The sequence below is a fragment of the Cryptomeria japonica genome, chromosome 5 (assembly GCF_030272615.1).
Source record: "Cryptomeria japonica chromosome 5, Sugi_1.0, whole genome shotgun sequence".
Lineage (NCBI taxonomy): Eukaryota > Viridiplantae > Streptophyta > Pinopsida > Cupressales > Cupressaceae > Cryptomeria > Cryptomeria japonica.
In genome coordinates this window covers 240512226-240533621 of record NC_081409.1, presented here as the reverse complement: position 1 = coordinate 240533621, position 21396 = coordinate 240512226, and the positions used below count along the sequence as shown (strand labels likewise).

Sequence of the window (21396 nt, the reverse complement as noted above, 5' to 3'; positions counted from 1 at the left end):
AGACCTCTTGGATGGCAAAGGAAAATCTTCTATACTTAGTGAAATTTCTATCCAACAGACTTACCTTTCAAACCTCCTTGCCTATCTTGCTCAAATTAATACCACTTGACGTCTCCTATTCAACCTATTGCCACCTTGGGCCTTGATCCATTGGGTCCAGAGCCACACATTAACCCTATTCACTTGAATTGCACCTTGGGCCTTGATCCATTGGATCCAGAGCCACGCATTAACCCTATTCACTTGAATTGTAGGAGATGAAATGCTCCAAGACATTGAAGCTGGAAGCGAAGAGGGGGTCCCCATTTTGATGGGTTGATGTTGTGAAATGGTCACAACAGTTTTAGTGGAAGAAGACTTTGGGGAGAATCAAGACCTTAAAGGTCAATTAGCTTCTTCATTAAATAAATCCAATGTTGTTCACAAGCCTAATTTGGAGAACCAATTAAGGTAAGTGAAGACATGATTATTGCAGCCATAAACCATTTTGATAATACTCGGAAGTTGTTGGCCGATTATTGTTGGAGGGCTCCAGGATCACATAAGAACTTTGGAGGAGAACTATCCTTTGTAGACTTTCAGGTACTCAGAGAGGCATTGGTGGTAATAAAATCAAATTACCTACACCTACTTTTAGATAGAGTCAAGCTTAGCACATTCTTCACCATCTACAACAGAAATTTAGTTATCCGTGTCAGCTGTAACGCAAGAGAATGATAGAAGTGTGAAGTCTCCTATCATTGGCACTCAAGATTTGAGGGATGAGCTTGAAAAATAATTGAATGATAATTCAATAATCGGATTAATTAACTACGAATATACAACTGTATATAAAGGAATTACAAGAAGGTTTTCTAAAAAGAACGAATCGTTAATCTAAAGCTTAAAAAAGCTTAAAACACTAAATAAAGTTAAAAAGCTAAACACTAAAAAGAAAACTATGCATTCTTATAAAAGAAGCAATAGTTGACTAAGTGAACTGAAAAGCTAAAAGTCAACAACTAAGATGACGAACTAAAAAGCTAAATGACTAACTAAATGACCATTAATAGAACCACTAAAAAGGTAACTGACTAAAAGAATTAATTATTCTAATACCCTCCCTTAATGGTCATTCTATCAACTAAGTACCCAACAGAAGATACTGCAGGTCTTTTGATCACAAACGCGAGAACACTCTACTGCGTGGAGACCTTCCCAGGATCTGCAAAGTGGTAATGACAGAGAATAGCAGATTCTGGATGATTGATGTAACTCTCACACGTGAATTGTAGAAATTTCACACGCGAATTATTGAGCTTGAAACCACAATTTTGAGGAAAAATTGGCAAACCCTCCAAACAGCAACAAACACGATTTTGATAAAAACTGCAAAAACTTTTGTAGAAGAGTACTAAGCACTGTTTGCTCCAGCAACTCCAAAACAGACTTCAAGATACCACGGTTGTAGATGTTTGCCCTAGCAATTCCAGGACCCAAAATACAATGCAACAGAGCACGGTTTTTGAGGAAAAAACTGTCAAACCTTGAAAATTGGATTTCATAAATCATCGTTTTTTCGGAAAAAACGGTAAAAACCCAAAGATAGGAACACCCATCATAAATCTAGATAACCAAAATCTCACGTGAACTCCACGAATTACAGATGATTTTTGAGGACAAAATCGACAAATCCAAAATTCAGAGGTTAAAAATCATCATTTTTGTGGAAAAATATTGGTAAAACCCCAAAATAATAAAATCCCATGCAAACTGTGTGAATTACAGATGATAATTTTTAAGGTAAAATTATAAACCTTGCGAACAATTTTTGAGGAAAAAATCGTGAAAACCCAGAAAAATAATTTTTGTGGAAAAAATTAATAAAACCCAAAAATTATTTTTCCAAGGGACAAAAATTTTAAAACCCAAAAATAATTTTTTTTAAAGACAAAATTATAAAAACTTAAATAATTTTTTTTGTAGTGAAAAATCATAAATACACGAAAATAATTTTTTATGGACAAAATATTATTAGAAAACCTGGAAATAATTTTTTTATGGACAAAAAATTATTAAAAAATCTAGAAATAATTTATTTATGGACAAAAAATTATTAAAAAACCCATAAAACAAAACAAATCCTTCTCACAGAAGGAATGGCACAATCGCGCGAGTAGGAGAAGACGTCCATGAGTACAAAAAAGGGTGACAACAAAACCCTAGCGGCCTAGCCATTGCAGTGATCTGGAAAAGCCCGTTATGAAATCTGCGACCTGAAAAAAAATGCGGAAACAGGAAAGGCAGGGGAAAAAAACCCGCCACGAAAATGCAGGAAGCACTCTAAACCTGCCGAAAATCCCGAAAATCACCAGTTGCTGCCGTCACGCAAGACACAGATGTGCGAAAAAATCACGCAGTCGGACCCAAGAAAATGCGACAAAATAGGAAATGCGACCACTAAAAACGAAAACCCATTTGTAGAAATTGTAGGAAATGGCTGCCCACAAAAAACGGAAATCGTCGACGAAAAAAATAGGCGCCAAAACAAACTCCAACGATTTGCAAGAAAAACCCTTCGCGGAAAAAAAACCCCAACAATTGATTAAATTTTTTTTGGAAATAATATCCAGGTAGAGGCTTATGAATTTTTTTATTAAAAATTCACCAAACTCTATAAAACCCCATCAACCCACTTTGATACCATGAAAAATAATTGAATGATAATTCAATAATTGAATTAATTAATTACTGATATACAACTGTATATAAAGTTTTTACAAGACGGTGTTCTAAAGAGAACAAACCGTTAATCTAAAGCTTAAAAAAGCTTAAAACATTATATAAAGCTAAAAAGAAAACCATGCGTTCTTATAAAAGAAGCAATAGTTGACTAAACGAACTAAAAAGCTATATAAGTCGACAACTAAGATGACAAACTAAAAAGCTAAATGACTAACTAAATGACCATTAATAGAACCACTAAAAAGGTAACTGACTAAAAGAATTAATTATTCTAATAGAGCCATCGTATGATGGTCAAGCACGAGGAACTTTCAGATTTGCATGAACTTGAGGAGAAGTATGATTTAGAAAATTCTGTTTGGGTATCTAGTTTGCATCATGAGGCTCATGAGTTTCCTCTTTTAGAGAGCCCATTAAAGGCTTAAATCATAGATGAAGATGGGATAGTTGTACACACACTTAGTGGATCAGCCACTAGTGTTATACCTACACATGTAGAAGAAGACATAAGTGATTCGTATTTTGTTGGGCTCTTGGTCATTTGTGGAGAGTTTGAGGAGTTACCTCTTCTAGAGGCTCACTAGGTAGAGCATACATCTTTTGGACCAGCCTATGAAGGGGTGTACATGGATGGTGGCATTGCTGAATTAGGATTGTTTGAGCATGTGAACACTCTTGGAGAGGCCATTGATGCACTATTCCCTCATGATGCATTATCGGAGTATGGAGCTGATTTGTTTTCAGGGTATGAAGTATGCATCAAAAGAAGCATTTCAACCCTAATTCACTAGGTTGTGGTCCACATATTGGTGTTAGATAGCTATTTTGTTCTGCTGACCACAGAGATTTCAGATTGTCTTTTGGGGACAGCAGCTGATTGGAGGGATTGGAGAGCTTTGTATCATCCTTTCCTTGTTGGAGGTTGGCATATTGATGAGCTCCCATCATCCTTTGTCCTTGGAGGTACTTGTTGCTTCATTCGGAGTGAGGTTCTCAGTTGGGTAGATTTTGATCTATAACAGCAGCATATGGTGGATTGTGTATGATGATGCAAACTTTTTGCCTCGTGTTTTGCTTGGTGAGGTGCCTGACTCATGCAATGAGGTGTGGAATCCTAGTATTGACTTTGGATTTCCATTGGAGTCTGAGGATGCATTCCACTACGATTACACTGCGAGATATGCATATTCTTTTTCATTCAGCCCACTTATAGATGACTTGATGTCCCAAATGACACTTAAGAGTGGGATGGATTACTGGTATGAGGTTCTTCCTTCTATAGAGGAAGGGGCCAAATCCTATAGGCCTTCCAGTTTGCTTCTTAGGGATGGTCTCTATTTTGGGATTTAGGATAGGGAGGTAGTGTTGTGGCAGTCTGGTATTCTACTTGTAGCTTGAGTAGAGCATCAGGAGTTTTCAGATATCGGGGAAGGTGGATGGCTGTTTTGTTTGTGGGATCTAGGTGGAGTACTCCCATGGGGGGGCATGATACTTTCACAGCTACTCAAAACTTTAATGCCTAAAATAAAAATTTTAGACTTTTGCAGGAGAATAAAAAAGAATGAAGGCAACATTTACACACTGCTCTCCTGCTGCAGCTTGCATGCCAAAATTCACATGCTGCTCTCCTGCTGCAGCTTGCACGCCTCTTCACACAGACCTTTCGGCCTTCTAGTCCACAACTTCAAAAACAACTTTTGTTTGCAGCAATCTTCCTCTCTCCAATTGGGATTTTCTGGATCTCCCGAGTCTTCAGCTCTCCTCCAATCTTTAGCGTGCTCTCTGATCTATTCTAGAACTCTTTTTGCAATGACTGGTAGATTTCTCTCAAACTGGCTCTAATACCAAATGAAGGCATAACAATGGTGATCTGCTGATCACAACACAAACAAATATGCAAAAGCCCAAATTGGCAAATTGCATTGAAGAAATGAGAGGCAGGGCATCTATTATATAGATAATCAGAAGAGAGGTGACATTATGGCACACAAATATATTCACCAATAATACAATTGCACTAATAAATACATACAAGAAGTCAAGAAAGGAAAATGCAGAATAAATAAGTCCAAGGGGCATTACAATGGTTTGTCAAATATGTCTGTAGTGTATTTATTGCTATCAAGTTCCTTTTATATTGTGGTGCATAAATAAATAAATGAATTGAAAACAGAAAAATTTTTAAGTTTTTTTATCACATCTTACGTTTTTTAATAATACCTTTTTTTACATTGTTATTTTTAATTTTTAACAATGTATATCTATAGACTATCATGACAGTTGAGTTTGATTAATTGACATTGAAGTTTTATTTTTTATTTTTATGGTGGTTTTGTTTATTAAATGAAGCTATCTGGTATTCTGAATTCAATTGCTCTTTTGAGGCTGCAAATATTTGTATTTATGAGAAACCCAAACTGGAAATAGCAAACCTAATTTGTGTATATTACAAGAGAAAATATGTGCACTTCTTCTTACCGGCTTATATTTGTGATCTTGATTGGTACTATATTTTATTCTATTGATATTTCTTGGGTAGTTAATTGTGTCATTGAAAGCTTGTGATTGTTATGCTTCTTGTTGAAGGTTCTGGGAAAAATGTCTTGAAGTCATGGCTTGCTTCAATGTCAAAGACGCCAAATTCATGTGAATTAGTTTCTATTTCAAATGAAGAAAATGGAGCTGCTGGTATGCATACATTCAACAATAAATCTTTCATATATATTAAAAAATAGAATTCCTTGACTACTTTGCAATTTTAGTTGTGTAATTGTCTAAATAGCTAAAAGCTTATATTCACATCGAATTGCATGTAAGCCTATAGACAATTATTTTCAAGTATTCTATTTGATATATTTTGAGATAAGTTCATTACCGTGCAAGTATGCAATCTACTTCAGAAAAATCAACTTCTGTTGGATATGAAAGATTCAAACTTAATGAGAGACAATGGTTCAGGAAAGGGATTGCAAAATGCTGAAAGATATGATGCCAAAGTTAAATGGAAAGGAAAGAGCCTTGAAGGTGGTCCTTTGCCACATATTTCGCAGCTGGACCCAACAGTTCTTGCATGTCTTCCTCAGGAAATACTTTCAGAAATCAATGATTTTTATAATGGAAAAGTTCTTGATTATATCTCAGGGAATGGCAAGGTCTCAGAGAGATATAGTGTGCCAAATATGGATGTAGCTTATAGGCAGAGTACAGGAACAGGTAGTACAAGTCGACATTTAGGGGACTCTGTGTTAGAAGAGCACAAGAGAAAAAACACAGAAGGTGATTTAAAAACCATGGACTGTGACAAGCGTCAGAAGACTGAACTGAAAGATCATGAAGAACTAGCTCAAGATGTTGTTGCTTCTACAACCTACTCAGTTGATGTACCAACACCATCACAGGTGTGTTGCTTTTAGTGTTCCTGATTTATTACTTGTTTAATGAAAAGCTTCCGGCAAATGACGATATGTTTTCTATTTGTTAAAATCATGCTTTAGTCCCTGTTTCATGCCCAAGGAGAATTGAATGCTTACACATTCTAGCTTGAGAGGTTTGCTTGCTTTTTAATTGTTGTCAAAAAATCTAAATATGTTTTTTTGTAGAAAAATCAACTTAAGTTTTATGAATAAAAAATATATGTTCGGGCTCGATGTGAATCTGCTATGCTCGATCCTGATAGTCACATGCTTTGCAAAGGACTGTATGTAATCAGAACCCATAATTTTGTCATGTTGCCAGTGCAGTGGTTTGACCTTGGATTTAACGAACTAAAGTCTAGACTCTAAACCTATAAATTTTTTCAAAAAAATGCCATAATTTTTTCAATACAGGTTAACTTATCTGAAAAAAACATAAGTTTGGTTAGAATATAAGAAACCATTCATTCTGTTAGCTTGTATAAAATATGAATCTCTCTGTAAGAGTTTCTGTTGGCCTCAGAAATATGCTACTGGCAAATATCTTTTCATACTGCCAGAATACTGCTTATAAATTCTCTAATTGAGTTCAATTACAATGGGAAGTGTTTTTTCTGTAATTAATGTATAAACTATAAAGTTTTTTTATGATATGCAGTTGGATCCTTCTGTACTTTTGGCCTTGCCATTGTCCTTGCGTCTTGAGATTCAGCAACATTATAGTGCTACTAATGCAGTAAAAAAGAAGAATAGCCCTGTTAATGTTCAAAGAAAAGAGACTTCAAGCAGATCTCAGTTCAGTGTATCAAATCCAGGAAAGGTACACCATGCAATTTCATTTGTGCCCTTGTAAATGCAAATTTTCTAGTCTAAATTTCTTATTCTTTTCTTATAGTTTGGAATTGCAAAGCAGGGTATTCACAAAAAGGTTCTGGGCAAAGCAAGCTCCTCAAATTCACACAACCCTGAATTCATGGGTAAGTCGATTGATATAGTTGATAGGCAGACCAGCAATGATGATGCTGTATCTCTCTCTTTGAGTCAAGTGGATATCAAGATTTTGCAGGAACTACCAACTGATATTCAGCGTTATATAAAGGATTCTCTTCCTGCTCATCGACCAGTGGTGGCCCCACATGAAAATGCATTGCCATGTAAAAGGGAAGATTATGACATCCTCAATATTGAAATTAATGAACCCACTAATTCTTGTGTGAAAGTTGGTCTGAAAGGTGATACATGCTGTGAAAGAAGCTTTTGCAAAGGAAATCCCCCAGAATGGGTGAATGATTTTAGACTTAGCAGCTGTGTATTGCTTCAACTGATATCGGAATGCTACTGTAAAGACGACTGTTCCAAATCTCTCTCTTCTCTTTTGCTATGTCTGATATCCTCACTTCCAGAGGAATTTGTTTCGTGTACAGATATAAAGGAGCAATCTGTTACAAAATGTTCAGATCTACTCAAACAGTATATCAGGGAAAAAGTAAAATATGATATTGAGGAGGTCCACTTTTGTGTTCGTTTACTTAAAAGGTATTTAATTGACATTTAAAGTCATCTGCATTTCCTTTTAAATGGTTTTAGTTCTTTCTACTCTGTTACAAGGGCAGTGCATTTCTGCCAAATACTTAAATGCTTGTAATTGTAGTTATTCTCTAGGAGTGGATTTTCCTGAAAGGGGCTGATGAGAAATGTTCTGAGTATTGTGTATAATCTCTTTCCTCTGTTTAAGAGAGAAATGAATTGATTGCGTGATGTTTGAAAGTACTGCTAAATCCAGTTTCAAATCAAATGTTTACAATGATTGTTGATGCTTTTAGAATTTTAAAATCCACAAGGAGACTTCTATAGAGTTGAGGAATTTAACATGCATCTTCTCATAGCTTTTCTTTGTCTGGGCGTGTTACCTTGGATTCTAAAGAATCCATGTTTAGTGATCATGTTGATTTTTCTCTTGCAAGTAGTCTAGTGTGATGTCCCCATCCAAATCAGAAAATACAAGATTGTCACACAGACATCATCTTTGTATGGATCAATATTTGCAGAGTCGATCACAGATATTTACATACAGTAGCATGTAGCAGAGTCATAGTTTTAATATCCTGTTAAGTAGTTAAAAGCAAAAAACATTTGGAATTCATCATAGAATATGCAAGACTCCACGATTTTCTTCTCCTCGCAAATATCATGTAATGGCAGCAGTTCATGTCTTCAGCAAGCCGTGCCCAAGCAAAGAATATTGTTCACCCTCTTCTTACGAGCTAATGATCCTTCAAACAGCGAAAGGTAACTAATTGTGCATTATGGGAATATTTAGGATGTGACTGGATTAGTTATAAGAAAACGGTTGAGCCAAAGAAGACGTGTCCTTCTCATAAGGTTGTATCCACACAAAGAGACATGCCTCCCCAACCTGTTATCACAAAAGCTTGCACCCTTGCTGAGCTATCAACTCAACAACCTTGTGAAACATGGAAACAACCCCGAAGTGTGGGACCTTGCGCAAGGGGGTTGAATCTTCGGAGAAGGCCGACTTCCTTCTCAATCCAAGTGCAGGTGTTGAACCAACTCAACACTTCAAATCTTACTTCTAAACCTATCCTAACAGCTTGTAGAGGAAAAGGGAAAAGAGAAATGCTTAAAAATGAAAGGAGGTGATGCACCAAGATAAGAGATGTTTCTCTCCTCACCCGAAATGGCACAAAGAATCAACTGAAATACCTTGGAGATGCACAAACTTTAGTTGCATGAATGACCTTAACGCACGTATGGAGGTTAGGACTTGATGAATGTCAAGAGGGGAGAAGGTTTCCCACAAGTTACACCCAAAAACAGGTTAACACAGTATATATGTGAAAGAAAGCCACAAACATACACTTGCAATGAAGGTAAGAACACATACACAACATACATAAGTTGAAGTAAGACAAGAAAGATGATTTCAATTCATTATAAGACCAATGGCCAAACTTACAGTTGCAAAAATGCAAGATAAATACAAGTCTTTAAGAGAAGTGAAAGAGCATAGAATAGCTCAAGCTAGGAGGGAGAGAACCCTTTACAATGAGGCTTAACAACCTTTATATAGAAAACTGGTCACATAGGAGAGACCATTGGTCAAGGAAGAGAAGCCTTGACCCTTGTGTGTGCAGGGAAATGTCAGTCGGGGAATGCAGGGAAGTGCATTCACCTGACATTGTGTACATGCAAACAACCCGACCATACCTTGACAATGCAATCCCAAGAAGAAAGGGACTTCCAGAAGGTGGATTGCTTAACATTCCAAAGTCAGAGCATGCAGGCATGACATTAGTAACAAATAAGCATGGCCTTGTACTCTACCTGCAAAAATCATTAAATACGCCCCTGTAGCTCCATGAAAGAAGGTGTACAAGTCACAAGAGTTGTTGGAGCATTAAGAGCTTTGAGTGCTATTCATGCCATCTGGAAGTGTTGCAAGCCGGAAGGAAGTTGGGAAGACTTTGGAAACACGGGTTCCCGAAACTGGGAAGACGGAAGACTTCGAAAACACAAGTTCCCGAAGTTGGGAAGACTTATGCTTTGGCTTTCGGGATTTCAGAGTTTCGGGGTTGAGGACTTAGGAACTTGGGAACTTGGGGGCTCCGAAGTTCCGAGGTTGAGGAAGAGAAGACTTAGGAACTTGGGGGTTTCGGGGTTGAGGACTTAGCAACTTGGGAACCTGGGGGGTCCGGAGTTCCGGGGTTGAGGACTTAGGAACTTGGGAACCTGGGGTTCCCAAGTTCTAGGGTCGAGGACTTAGGAACTTGGGAACCTGGGGGTCCTGAGGTTGAAGACTTAGGAACTTGGGAACCTGGGGGTCCTGAGGTTGAAGACTTAGGAACTTGGGAACCTGGGGGTTCCGGAGTTCCGAGGTTGAGGGGTTGAGGACTTAGGAACTTGGGAACCTGGGGGCTTCGGGGTTGAGGACTTAGCAACTTGGGAACCTGGGAGTTCCAGAGTTCCGAGGTTGAGGAAGAGAAGACTTAGGAACTTGGGAACCTAGGGTTTTCGGAGTTCCGGCAAGACAACACTTCATACTTCACAATTCCATTGTTTCCTCTTTGATCAAACTGGGGCAGTGCTGGTCCATGGAACATATCTCTGATCGGTTCTCACTAATGGACCAAGGGTGTCATAAAATGACAACATTTCTGGCGACCTCTGCGGGATGCTTGCCTGCTAAGCATATAGATCAGTAGCTTTGAGCATCCATTGGGCATAGAGTCACAACTGCAAGAAAGAAGAAAACTCTCTCCTCTGTAACTTGCAAAGGATCAAGGTCAGCCATTCTGAAGGGGAACAACCCGTGCTCGTGCATTTCTTGGAATACAAGAAACCTAACTAATATTTACATTGTTATAATAAGAGGCAACTGATGCTTTTGCCTCTGTCAAAAAGGAACCTTTTGAAGGAGCTAATCCCACTCTTACCATTGTTACATTCACCATCTAGTTGCAATGGTTGAAATCTCTTGTATGCATGCATTAGATCACACATACCACTCGTGTGGTGAAAGAACACTTCACCATTCACCTTGCCACCATAGGGAAGCCATAGAAAATAACCACCTGAGACATCCGGGGATGCATGAAGCATACACATAGTAGCAAGGGGGGAGTTTTTTAGGAGTTGGCTAGCATCAAAAGAACTAGTCCTTGCAAAAGAGAAGGCATCTCTATTATACAAGGGGGCATCATTTTTTTCACTATAGACGACCTCCTCTTGGCGTGAATCGAAACCAAAGGAAAAGGCCTCGAACTCACATGGTGATGCAAAGCATACCATATCTCTGTCTTGGCTTGCACAAGGGGGCTCTTTAGACACATAAAATTGGAAACTTTGAAGCTCGAGTATACTGTCAAGTTGAGCAACCAAAAGACTGTCGGCATGACCAACATGTTGTTGCTCAACGTCATCAAACTTGGTATGTTGGTCCCAAGTGAAACATTCAAGCTCAGGCACATCATCCCTAATGCCAAAAGAAACATCTTCACCTTGAATGAAGACTTCATATTCAACATCATCACTTTCAAGGACGGGAGAACCAACATACATCATAATCACATGTGTTGATAACCAACTCATCAACACAAATCTCAGGTTAATGAGACACCTCACAAGAAGATCTAAAATCTTCAAATTGTCTCTTTGTTTTTGTTTCCTCCTCTTGGCAACATAATGCAACAACCTCAGGTTCATGGCACGATCCATCCGTCATGCAATCTATAGCAAAACCATTACCCCCTGTGCCCTCCTCAACACTAGCTTGTTGCTCCAGAGCTACCACCGGTGGAGGTGTAGACATATCCTTCTCCTCATGATCAATAAAGAAAGGAAGATTGTCAAATGAGAGGACAGTGTCCTCTTTACCTTCACACTCACTAGCTTGTTGCTCCAGAGCTGCCACCAGTGGAGGTGTAGACATATCCTTCTCCTCATGATCAATAAAGAAAGGAAGATTGTCAAATGAGAGGACAGTGTCCTCTTTACCTTCACACTCCTCTTGTTTAATGACCCGTTGCTGCAACTGATTATTCTCAATATCCTCCTGCAACATCGCCGATTCTTCCTCCTTTAGAGCATATGGAGATTCACCAATGGTTGATTGAACCCCTTCCTCATGACGAGGATGGGAACCATCCGCCCTCCATACAATAGGTCTGCCCCTAAAAAGGGAGATAGCATTAGGAAAGGGCCTAGGTGGTGGGGTGTTTTGCAAAAGGCACTGAGGAGAATGCTCTTGTATAACAATAGTTGGAGTTCCCTTGAAACTTGGAATTTTAAAACTAGGGGGGTTAATTGAAGGCTTGGGAGGTCTCCCTTGCCTGAAGCTTGGGATTTCAAACTTAGGAACCCTAGGGGCAGAAACCTCCCCCTGTATGAGCCACATCTCCATGGCTGCTAGTTGCTTAATTTCTTTCTTCCTAGCAGAGGCAGGCTGCGTTGCAAGGAACTCCTCATGTTGTCTTTGGGCTCCCATCTGTTGTTGTTGAAGTTGAGCCTGATAAGCAAGCTGACCTTGCTGCAAATCCCACTCCTGTTGCCTCTTGAACTCCTCCAGCTGCTTGGTGAAATCAAGCAACACACTTTGGGTTGGTTGGGCTGCCAAGAAGGTTGAGCAGGGGTGGGTGGGTGGCAAGCATTAGGAAAGTACCCACCTGTTGCTGAAGTGAAATTGTTTGGGTTGAAACTAGGAGCAATCCTAGTTCGGTCCTGTTGGTAAGGAGGGGAAAAATGGTTGGCATTCTCATAGAATGGGGGTGAATAGAAGTTACACCCATGATATGAACTCATTTTAAAGCATTTGAAAGAGATGGAGCTTGTTTAACAAAATGTTTAAAAGAGCAGACGAACCCTCTCAACCAGAGACTGATAACATACCACAGATCCACCAAATGATTGCAGAGTCGCCAGGTGCTTGAAAGATGTTGCCTCCAAAGGCTTGATGAAATGAAGAACACACCAAATCTTCAGTTGGCTTGGGCTTAGGATTGCATGACTAGTAGATTTCCTCTTAGAGTCACCAGGTGTGTGAAATGTTGCCTCCAAGGCTGAATACATCGAAGAACACACCAAGTCTTTAGCTTGATGAAGGATGAGTCCCACCAGGCGTGCCAAAAACTGTTATCACAAAAGCTTGCACCCTTGCTCAGCTATCAACTCAACAACCTTGTGAAACATGGAAACAACCCCGAAGTGTGGGACCTTGCACAAGGGGGTTGAATCTCTGGAGAAGGCCGACTTCCTTCTCAATCCAAGTGCAGGTGTTGAACCAACTCAACACTTCAAATCTTACTTCTAAACCTATCCTAACAACTTGCAGAGGAAAAGGGAAGACAAAAATGCTTAAAAATGAAATGATGCACCAAGATAAGAGATGTTTCTCTCCCCACCCGAAATGGCACAAAGAATCAACTGAAATACCCAGGAGATGCACAAACTTCAGTTGCATGAATGACTTTAATGCACTTATGGAGGTTAGGACTTGCTGAATGTCAAGAGAGGAGAAGGTTTCCCACAAGTCACACCCAGAATCAGGTTAACACAACATATATGTGAAAGAAAGCCACAAACATACACTTACAATGAAGGTAAGAACACATACACAACATACATAAGTTGAAGTAAGGCAAGCCAGATGATTTTAATTCATTATAAGGCCAATGGCGAAACTTATAGTTGCAAAAATGCAAGATAAATGCAAGTCTTTAAGAGAAGTGAAAGAGCATCAAGCCAGCAGGGAGAGAACTCTTTACAATGAGGCTTAACAACCTTTATATAGAAAATTGGTCGCATAGGAGAGACCATTGGTCAAGGAAGAGAAGCCTTGACCCTTGTGTGTGTAGGGAAATGTGAGTCAGGGAATGCAGGGAAGTGCATGCACCTGACATTTTGTACATGCAAGCAACCCGACCATACCCTGACAACGCAATCCCAAGAAGAAAGGGACTTCCAGAAGGTGGATTGCCTAATATTCCAAAGTCAGAGCATGCAAGCATGGCATAAGTAACCACAAATAAGCATGGCCTTGTACTCTACCTGCAAAAATCATTAAATACACCCCTGTAGCTCCACGAAAGAAGGTGTACAAGTTGCAAGAGTTGTTGGAGCATTAAGAGCTTTGAGTGCTGATCACGCCATTTGGAAGTGTTGCAAGCCAGAAGGAAGTTGGAAGACTTAGGAAACACGGGTTCTCGAAGTTGGGAAGACGAAAGACTTCGCAAACACGGGTTCCTGAAGTTGGGAAGACTTAGGCCTGGGATTTTGGGATTCCGGAGTTCCGGGGGCAAGGACTTAGGAACTTGGGAACTTGGGGATTCCGGAGTTCCGGGGTTGAGGAAGAGAAGACTTAGGAACTTGGGAACCTGGGGGTTCCGGACTTCCGGGGTTGAGGACTTAGGAACTTGGGAACCTAGGGGTTCCGAGGTTGAGGACTTAGGAATTTGGGAACCTAGGGGGTCCAGAGTTCCGGGGTTGAGGAAGAGAAGACTTAGGAACTTAGGAACCTGGGGGTTCCGGGGTTGAGGACTTAGCAACTTGGGAACCTGGGAGTTCCGGAGTTCCGGGGTTGAGGAAGAGAAGACTTAGGAACTTGGGAACCTGGGGTTTCCGGAGTTCCGGCAAGACAACACAACATACTTCATGATTCCATTGTTTCCTCTTTGATCAAACTGGGGGAGCGCTGGTCCATGGAACATATCTCTGATCGGTTCTCACTAATGGACCAAGGGTGTCATAAAATGACAACACAATCACTAGTGGGAAGATATAAGTGTTTGATCGAAGTATGCCAGCAAGAAAAATAAATAAAGGGAGAAAGGATATTGATTCCAGAATTGTGACGGATATAGATGCAGATTCCAGAACTGTGACGGATTGTGGATCAATCAAAATATAATCTATTAATATACTTTCTGTATACTACATATATGTATACTCAGTTCAGACTTTCTATGTCCAGAATTCATTAGATTTCATAATCGAGTCACTGTGAAACACTTACCAGCATATATCTTGTATATTTATTTTGCAAATAGAGGGTATTCATTCTCAGATTTCATATAATAAGACTATAATACTCTACTCAGTGGGCTTATAGTGGAACTGTCACCCCCAATTTATCATTTCTCAATCAGCAAGAAAGAATTATCCCTTCAGGCGACATTACATCTAGACCATAATTTAAGAAATTCAGAAAGTCTCACTCTTGATTTCCCCCCTCTAGAATACGAATGCCAGTCTTCTGAAAACTCTATTAATAGTTTATTTCTATTTTGATCACTGAATTTGGTCAAGAGGGCCATAAGAATAAAAATAACATGATTTGGGCTGCTTCAAAATGGAGGGCCATAGAAAAAATGCATCAACCCACAAATAGGAATGCAGACTATTATTCTCAAGGATCCTAAATTTCTGGATCTCTGGAACAATTCAATTTGAAATTGGATGTATTAACACTATTTTTGAATGAGAGCGCAAGTGCATATTGTGGCAGGTATGACTGCCTTTGCTGGATACTTTCTTTTTCTTTTTCACCATTTCCCAAACTTTGTTGGAACCTTATTCAGTATGATGGTCATAAGAGGATGTAATAGAATTCGTGGAGGATTTGCCACGCCTGCCCATGGTTAGCTGCAAAAAAATTTCAGACATAGATAGAGCCTTTTCTTTTGATATTTTCTTGGCTTGAGATGAAAATTGTTGTGCCAAAGTATTGTCCAGGTCATGTTGAGACTCATGGAGTCTCGTGCTCACCCATAGAGCTCTCAATGGTGTGATGATGAGGAGCAGCATCCTCCTTGATAGTTTTCTCTTGGTCATGATTTAATTCCTGTTGTACATACATATTGTCCCCATTATGTATTAGGCATGGGTAAAGTTTCTTGAATTACCTATATGCTGACAACAATATAGTGGTGTGGGGCAGGATCTTTCTACCATGTAGCAAATCGCTTTGAATTGGATTTGAATCTGGGAAGCTTGTAGCAAAATGGCTAGTGTTGTAGCATCTCTGGCAATGAAAATGCGGCTCCTCATAATTCAACTGTTGAACCCAACTTTGATCATCCACTTTAAGAATTATTTTTGTCGAGAGATCCTTTGAACTGTCTACATCTACCAATATGCTTGCAAAGGTTGTACGTATGAAATCAGAAGATTGATTGTCAATAGAAAAATTGTTGCTCAACAAATCCCCAATCGCTTCAAAGCAAGATTCACTCCAAAATTGAAGTGGTAGGTTGGGAAGGTGAACCCATACGGGCTTAACAGTAAAAGACAAGGTTGCCAGGAGACCAAGACTAGTATCGGTATGGGAGAATGGTATGTACAGGTACGCCTATTTTTTGAAAATAGGATATGGGTGTACTTGAAAATACCATTTAAAAAAAATACAATTTAATAATTTATAGTAAATATCATGACATTGGACTTTCAAACAAGAACAATGGTAAAGTTTAAATACACAAATGACAAATGTCATTGTGTCAAAGAGTTCACATTACATATTTGATATTAGATTGCACGTTGAAATTCAGAAATGTCAATAGCTTGCTAGGTTTGTACACAAACAAGAAAAATAAATCAGAAATCTATCATGTACACTTGTATGTTATGATCATCCATATCAAGTTCCTTATCTATGATGCTCTCCAAATACTCATCACTCTCAAACTTAGGTTCCTTTACTAGTAGTAGAATTGGGGGCAAATCACTAAGGTCGTCTGCTTCAACCATTTCATCCACTATGGCTGCAACTTCTTCCTTGAGTGAAATTTGTCCCATTTTGTTGAAGGACCCTCCTTGTATCCAGGTTTTACATGAGAAAGAAGGCAAAGTGAGCTATGAATGTACACCAAGTTCTCTGTTTTCTTTGATCCTAATTGGTTCTTGTTTAGTGAATGAATAAAACCATAAGTACTCTAGCTTCTCTCACAAGATGAAGAACTGGCTATTGTTAGAGCAATCTTATTGCAAATGATTGCAATTTAGGTTTCACCTCCATGGTTCCACCCATAGATGAAAAAATCTGCAAAAAACTCTTGGGCGAGTTTTTTGAAAAAAATTGGGGAGATTTATTGGAAAAAATTGCAAAAAATCGGGAGAAAAACTCAAATATCTCTGCAGTAATGATTTGTCAAGTATTCTTTTAGAGGTTGCACTTATTTTTTGGTATATGATATGTATTTAAATCAAGCTTTGATTTATATATGATGGAAATCAGTAATATATTCTACAAATTCAGTGTATATGTGTGTTTTTCAAGAATATTTTAAGAATTGTCTATTTCAAATGTTCGATAAATTTGTCGATTTTTTCCCCTTTTTTCAAAAATATTGGGCCAAAAGAGTTATTGCCGAGTAAGAGTTTTTCATCTTTGGTTCCACCTATGCATATGAAAATGTAAACCTATTGTAAACTCATCAAAAGCCCAACCACAAGCCTAGAATCTACAAACAAATCAACAACACTAATAGAGATCTAAATCAAGTGCATGCAAATGAAACTAACAAGGTATACCTTCATACACATTTCAAGTGTGACTCCGTTATCCTCCAATCCTTTAAGACCTTGTGGATAATAGTATTTGCTCTCAGCATTAAGCACTAGCACAAGATGGCATAAGAGTGAAGTGTGGTTGGTTGATGATGCAAGTATGATAGCAAGAAATCAATGATAGCTAAATGGATACTATGAAGCCCTAAGCAAGAACTCTATATGCATATTAGGTAGGTGAAAAATGAGGGAAAAAACATCTTTCTTAGAAATCTCCAAGAGAATCAAGGGCTTAGATTAAGAGGTTAAAAATGAATGGCCATGATTAAGAGGTGAAAGGAGAGTGAATAAGATTAAGAGGTTAAAATGAATGGATGAATGAGATTGAGAGGTGGTTTGACTTTTTGATAGGTGTCTAAGTTCAATGACTCTAGATAAGGCTTAAGTTAGACATGTGAAGGAGATAAAGTGGGACACTAGTTACATGACTACGAATTTAGATTATGATCCATGTGAACAAGTTGGAGGGCTAGGATTAGATAGAAGAGGATAATTAAATAAATAGAAACATTTATTTAATTAATAGTTGAAAAGGTGGGATTAGAATAATTAAATAAATAATAAATATTTATTTAACTATAGGAAAGAAAAGGCTGATGAATTAATTAAATACATGAAAATATTTAATCAATAGAGGAATAATGATAAAATAATGAAAAAATAATAAATATTTATTTAATTAGGTTAGGACATTTTTTATGTGTCTACACCACCACCACTCTATAGAGGCTTTTTGTGCATGCATATCATATAAAGCTTCCATGAAAGAAAAATTACCAAGCCTACATGAAAACTTGTTCCAATGACTCCTCATAAGTGAATCATCCTCACCTCTGCCATAAATCTTTTTTATTGCTTTCCAAAATCCCTTCATTACCTCTCTATCCTCATATGGAGCTCTCTTATTGGGCACTTGTATGTCATATTTGAAAAATTAACTGGATAACTTTATTCAATCAGAGAGGTGTTTAAATAAGCGAATACAAATGGTAATGTTTCTAAAAAAGAAACAACCACTTCTAAAAACAGAAGCCAAAAATAGAAAACTAAATAAAGCAAAAAATTACAATAATGACCATTAAAATACTAATTAAATAATAATTAAATATTCTAATACCCTCCCTTAATGGTCATTGTATCAACTAACTACCCTACAAAAGACACTACAGGTCTTTTGATCACAAACGCAATGAACACTCTGCTGCTGTAGAGACCCTCCCAGGATCTGCAAATTGTTAATGACCAAGATTACTAGAATCCGTCCAACTTGATGTTGGGTAACCAAACTGAAACTTGAAACCATGATTTTGAGGAAAAAATGGGAAACCCTCCAAAATTGAAGTCAAAAATCATCATTTTTTGTGGAAAAAAATTGGTAAAAACCTTAAACAGGAACAAAACCTTGAAACGGTTTTTGAGGAAAAGATCAAACAAAACCTTGAAATGATTTTTGAGGAAAAAATCGAACAAAACCCTTAGACGATTTTTGAGGAAAAAATCGAACAAAACCATGAGACGTCATGGGACAAAACACCAGACATCACACGGTAAAACGATACTCCCTAATTTTTGAGGAAAAAATCAAGCAAAACCCTCCCATGATTTTTTGTGGAGAAAAATCAGAAAACCCAAATATAACTCTTCTTCCCTTTCTCTTTAGCACAACACTGGACCCTACCTCCACTATCGTTTCAAGGATAAAAAATTATAAAAACCTGAAAACAATTTTTTTTTGTAAAGAACAAAAATTATTAAACCCGAAAATAATTTTTGTTAAGGGACAAAAATTATAAAAAACTGACATAATTTTTTATGGGAAAAAATTATAAAAAACTGACATAATTTTTTATGGGAAAAAATTATAAAACCGTAGCCGCCAAAAATAGACATCACTACCAAAAAAACAAAAGTTGCATGCAAAAAAAAAAGTCCCCAAAAAAATGTGAAGATTTGCAAATCCCGTTGGGCATAGAAAAGAGAGGCATGGAACCCTCCAACCAACAGATGCCACGATTTAGCTTGAGCACAAACCCATAAAATTTAGCGCAGAATAAAAACGTTGCACAGACAGCGAACGTCGTGGAAATACAACAAAGGGGCAGTAAAAATGCCATAAAATGGGCTTCGTAAAAACTCGTCGTGGGATGAAGTGCTACGGGGGTCGCAAGAACAAACCTAGACAGAGCCGAAAAACGACGCAATGCCCAAAAAATCGTTGGTTGCGAAAAACGTGGGCCGTTGGAAAAAAAACAGACACAGAGAAGGTCATGCATGGTCGCAACAAAAATGGCAAAAGAACACGATTTTAACAAATAATCATGAGCAGAGGGCGCACAAAAACAGATCCGCAACAAAATAGAAGATCGCCCAAAAACATGCATGCTGGAGGGGAAAAACACATAAAAAACCCTATTAGAAAATTGCACGCTTGAACACAGAGCTCTCGAAAGTTTTCAAAAAACATGAAACTCTGCAGAATCGTTTTTCATAAAAAAGCAATTAAAAAATTTCTAGAATAAATCCTAGGTAGTGCCTCCATGCTTTTTTTTATAAAAAATTTGCCAAACCCTAAAAAATCCCATCGACCTTTGTAAGCCAGTTAATTAGTAAATAAGGCTTTTTAATGCTTTAAGAGAAAACAATAGTATTAAGTTATATCCGCGGGTAGTTAGTTGCTTGACGGTTGGTGGCCTAACCAACCGCGAACTCTTTATATTGTAAACTTGTAGCACATTTTGGACACATTGGATTGAAGAGAAATATGATATACATCTGTGTTACATGAATTTATCTTGGTATACTGTGTTGTGTGTTATTGGTTCCATGCTAATGAATTACTATGCTCTGGTGTTGTACATTGTATATTGATGTTCCCTATGCTACCACCTGAACCACTTAGGCTACTAACATTTTGGCGCCGCTGCCTAAATCGAATCTGAAGGTTTGAGGGGGGAAAGCTGGCGGGATGGAAGTATAATGGGTCATCCATTTGACCACAGTATCCTGGTGACAGACAGTGACATAGAAGATAACACGGAAGTAACCAGGGAGGATCAGTTGACACAGGACTTGATTCACGCGTGGGACGTTTCCGTGGACCGGTACGTACAACAAGAAGCGGAACTGAGCGCTGTCTCCGCTGATACGGTACGGGCGGAACTCAACGTGAACCAGGCGGTACATGATCTCCTGGGTAGCCTTCCAAGGTTGTTGGCACGTGTACTCGTGGAACGTGAAGAGGAACGAGAGAACACACGAAGGGAGCAACGCAAGCAGCAAGTGCTCCAATAGTATAAAGAAAGGAATCAAAGGGAAGAAGAGCAGAGGGAATACACACAACGACGAAACCGCCGCAATTCCAATAATTAATGCCAAATACACTCAACAAAGATCGAAGCCGAGAAGCCTTAGAGGAACAAGAAGGGAACCAAGAAGACATAGTAAGAAGATCCCTGCGTATCCAAGAGCAACTCGAGAGGCACCTGAAACTCTACAAGATAGTGGGAGAAAGAGGGAGCCTGGTGGAAGGTTCTCGACAACATACACAAGCGTGGGACAGGAGTCACAACAGCCCAGAGGCATTAGACAGCAGTGATAATTGGGAACAAACAACCGCGCCAACCGAGTCATTTAACAATTCTCAAGATAACTCGGGGAGTACGAGGAAGATGGCACATAACCCCGAAAAACAGAAACTTCCCAGACTCAATGGACTAGGATCGAAGGATCTCGCCCGCCACTGTAAAACTTGTGTCACCATATGGCAGGCCAATGGCGAGGATGATGAGGATAACTGGCTGAAAGCATTCCCAACCACCCTCCGTGGTATTGCCATTGACTGGTACACGGACCTACCCACTACTTCGAAGGATACCTGGAAAAAACTTGCTAAGGCATTTGAGGAGGAGTTTCGGCTATTGCGGGACGATGATGAGATTGTCGCAGAAATATACAACACCAAACAGGGCAAGAGTGAGACGGTACGGTCCTACTACCGCAAACTAAAAGAATTAATTGGCAAAATGGACAATACCCCGGCCGATAGGTTAAAGAAGCGATGGTTCATTGAGGGTTTGCAACCATCACTGCAGAAAAAGATGAAGGTAGTACCCCCATCTACTTTCATGGAGGCATACAATATAGCCATGGATATTGAAAGCGAGAACAGGACATCAAAGGG

At 38.7% G+C, this 21396-nt stretch overlaps 1 protein-coding gene across 8 annotated transcripts in view; it reads left to right on the top strand.

Moving 5' to 3' along the window:
* The window catches only part of LOC131028839 (DNA repair protein REV1), a 189645-nt gene that overhangs the window by 119013 nt on the left and 49236 nt on the right, over nucleotides 1-21396 (top strand). For 4 of the 8 annotated variants that reach the window (XM_057959199.2, XM_057959200.2, XM_057959198.2 and 1 more), the window contains 4 exons: nucleotides 5311-5412; nucleotides 5608-6122; nucleotides 6796-6957; nucleotides 7033-7673. In XM_057959199.2, the coding sequence (XP_057815182.2) occupies nucleotides 5311-5412; nucleotides 5608-6122; nucleotides 6796-6957; nucleotides 7033-7673 (1420 nt within the window). The remainder of the gene's footprint in view (nucleotides 1-5310; nucleotides 5413-5607; nucleotides 6123-6795; nucleotides 6958-7032; nucleotides 7674-21396) is intronic. The other 4 variants (XM_059221380.1, XM_059221381.1, XM_057959204.2 and 1 more) reach the window with 3 other exon arrangements.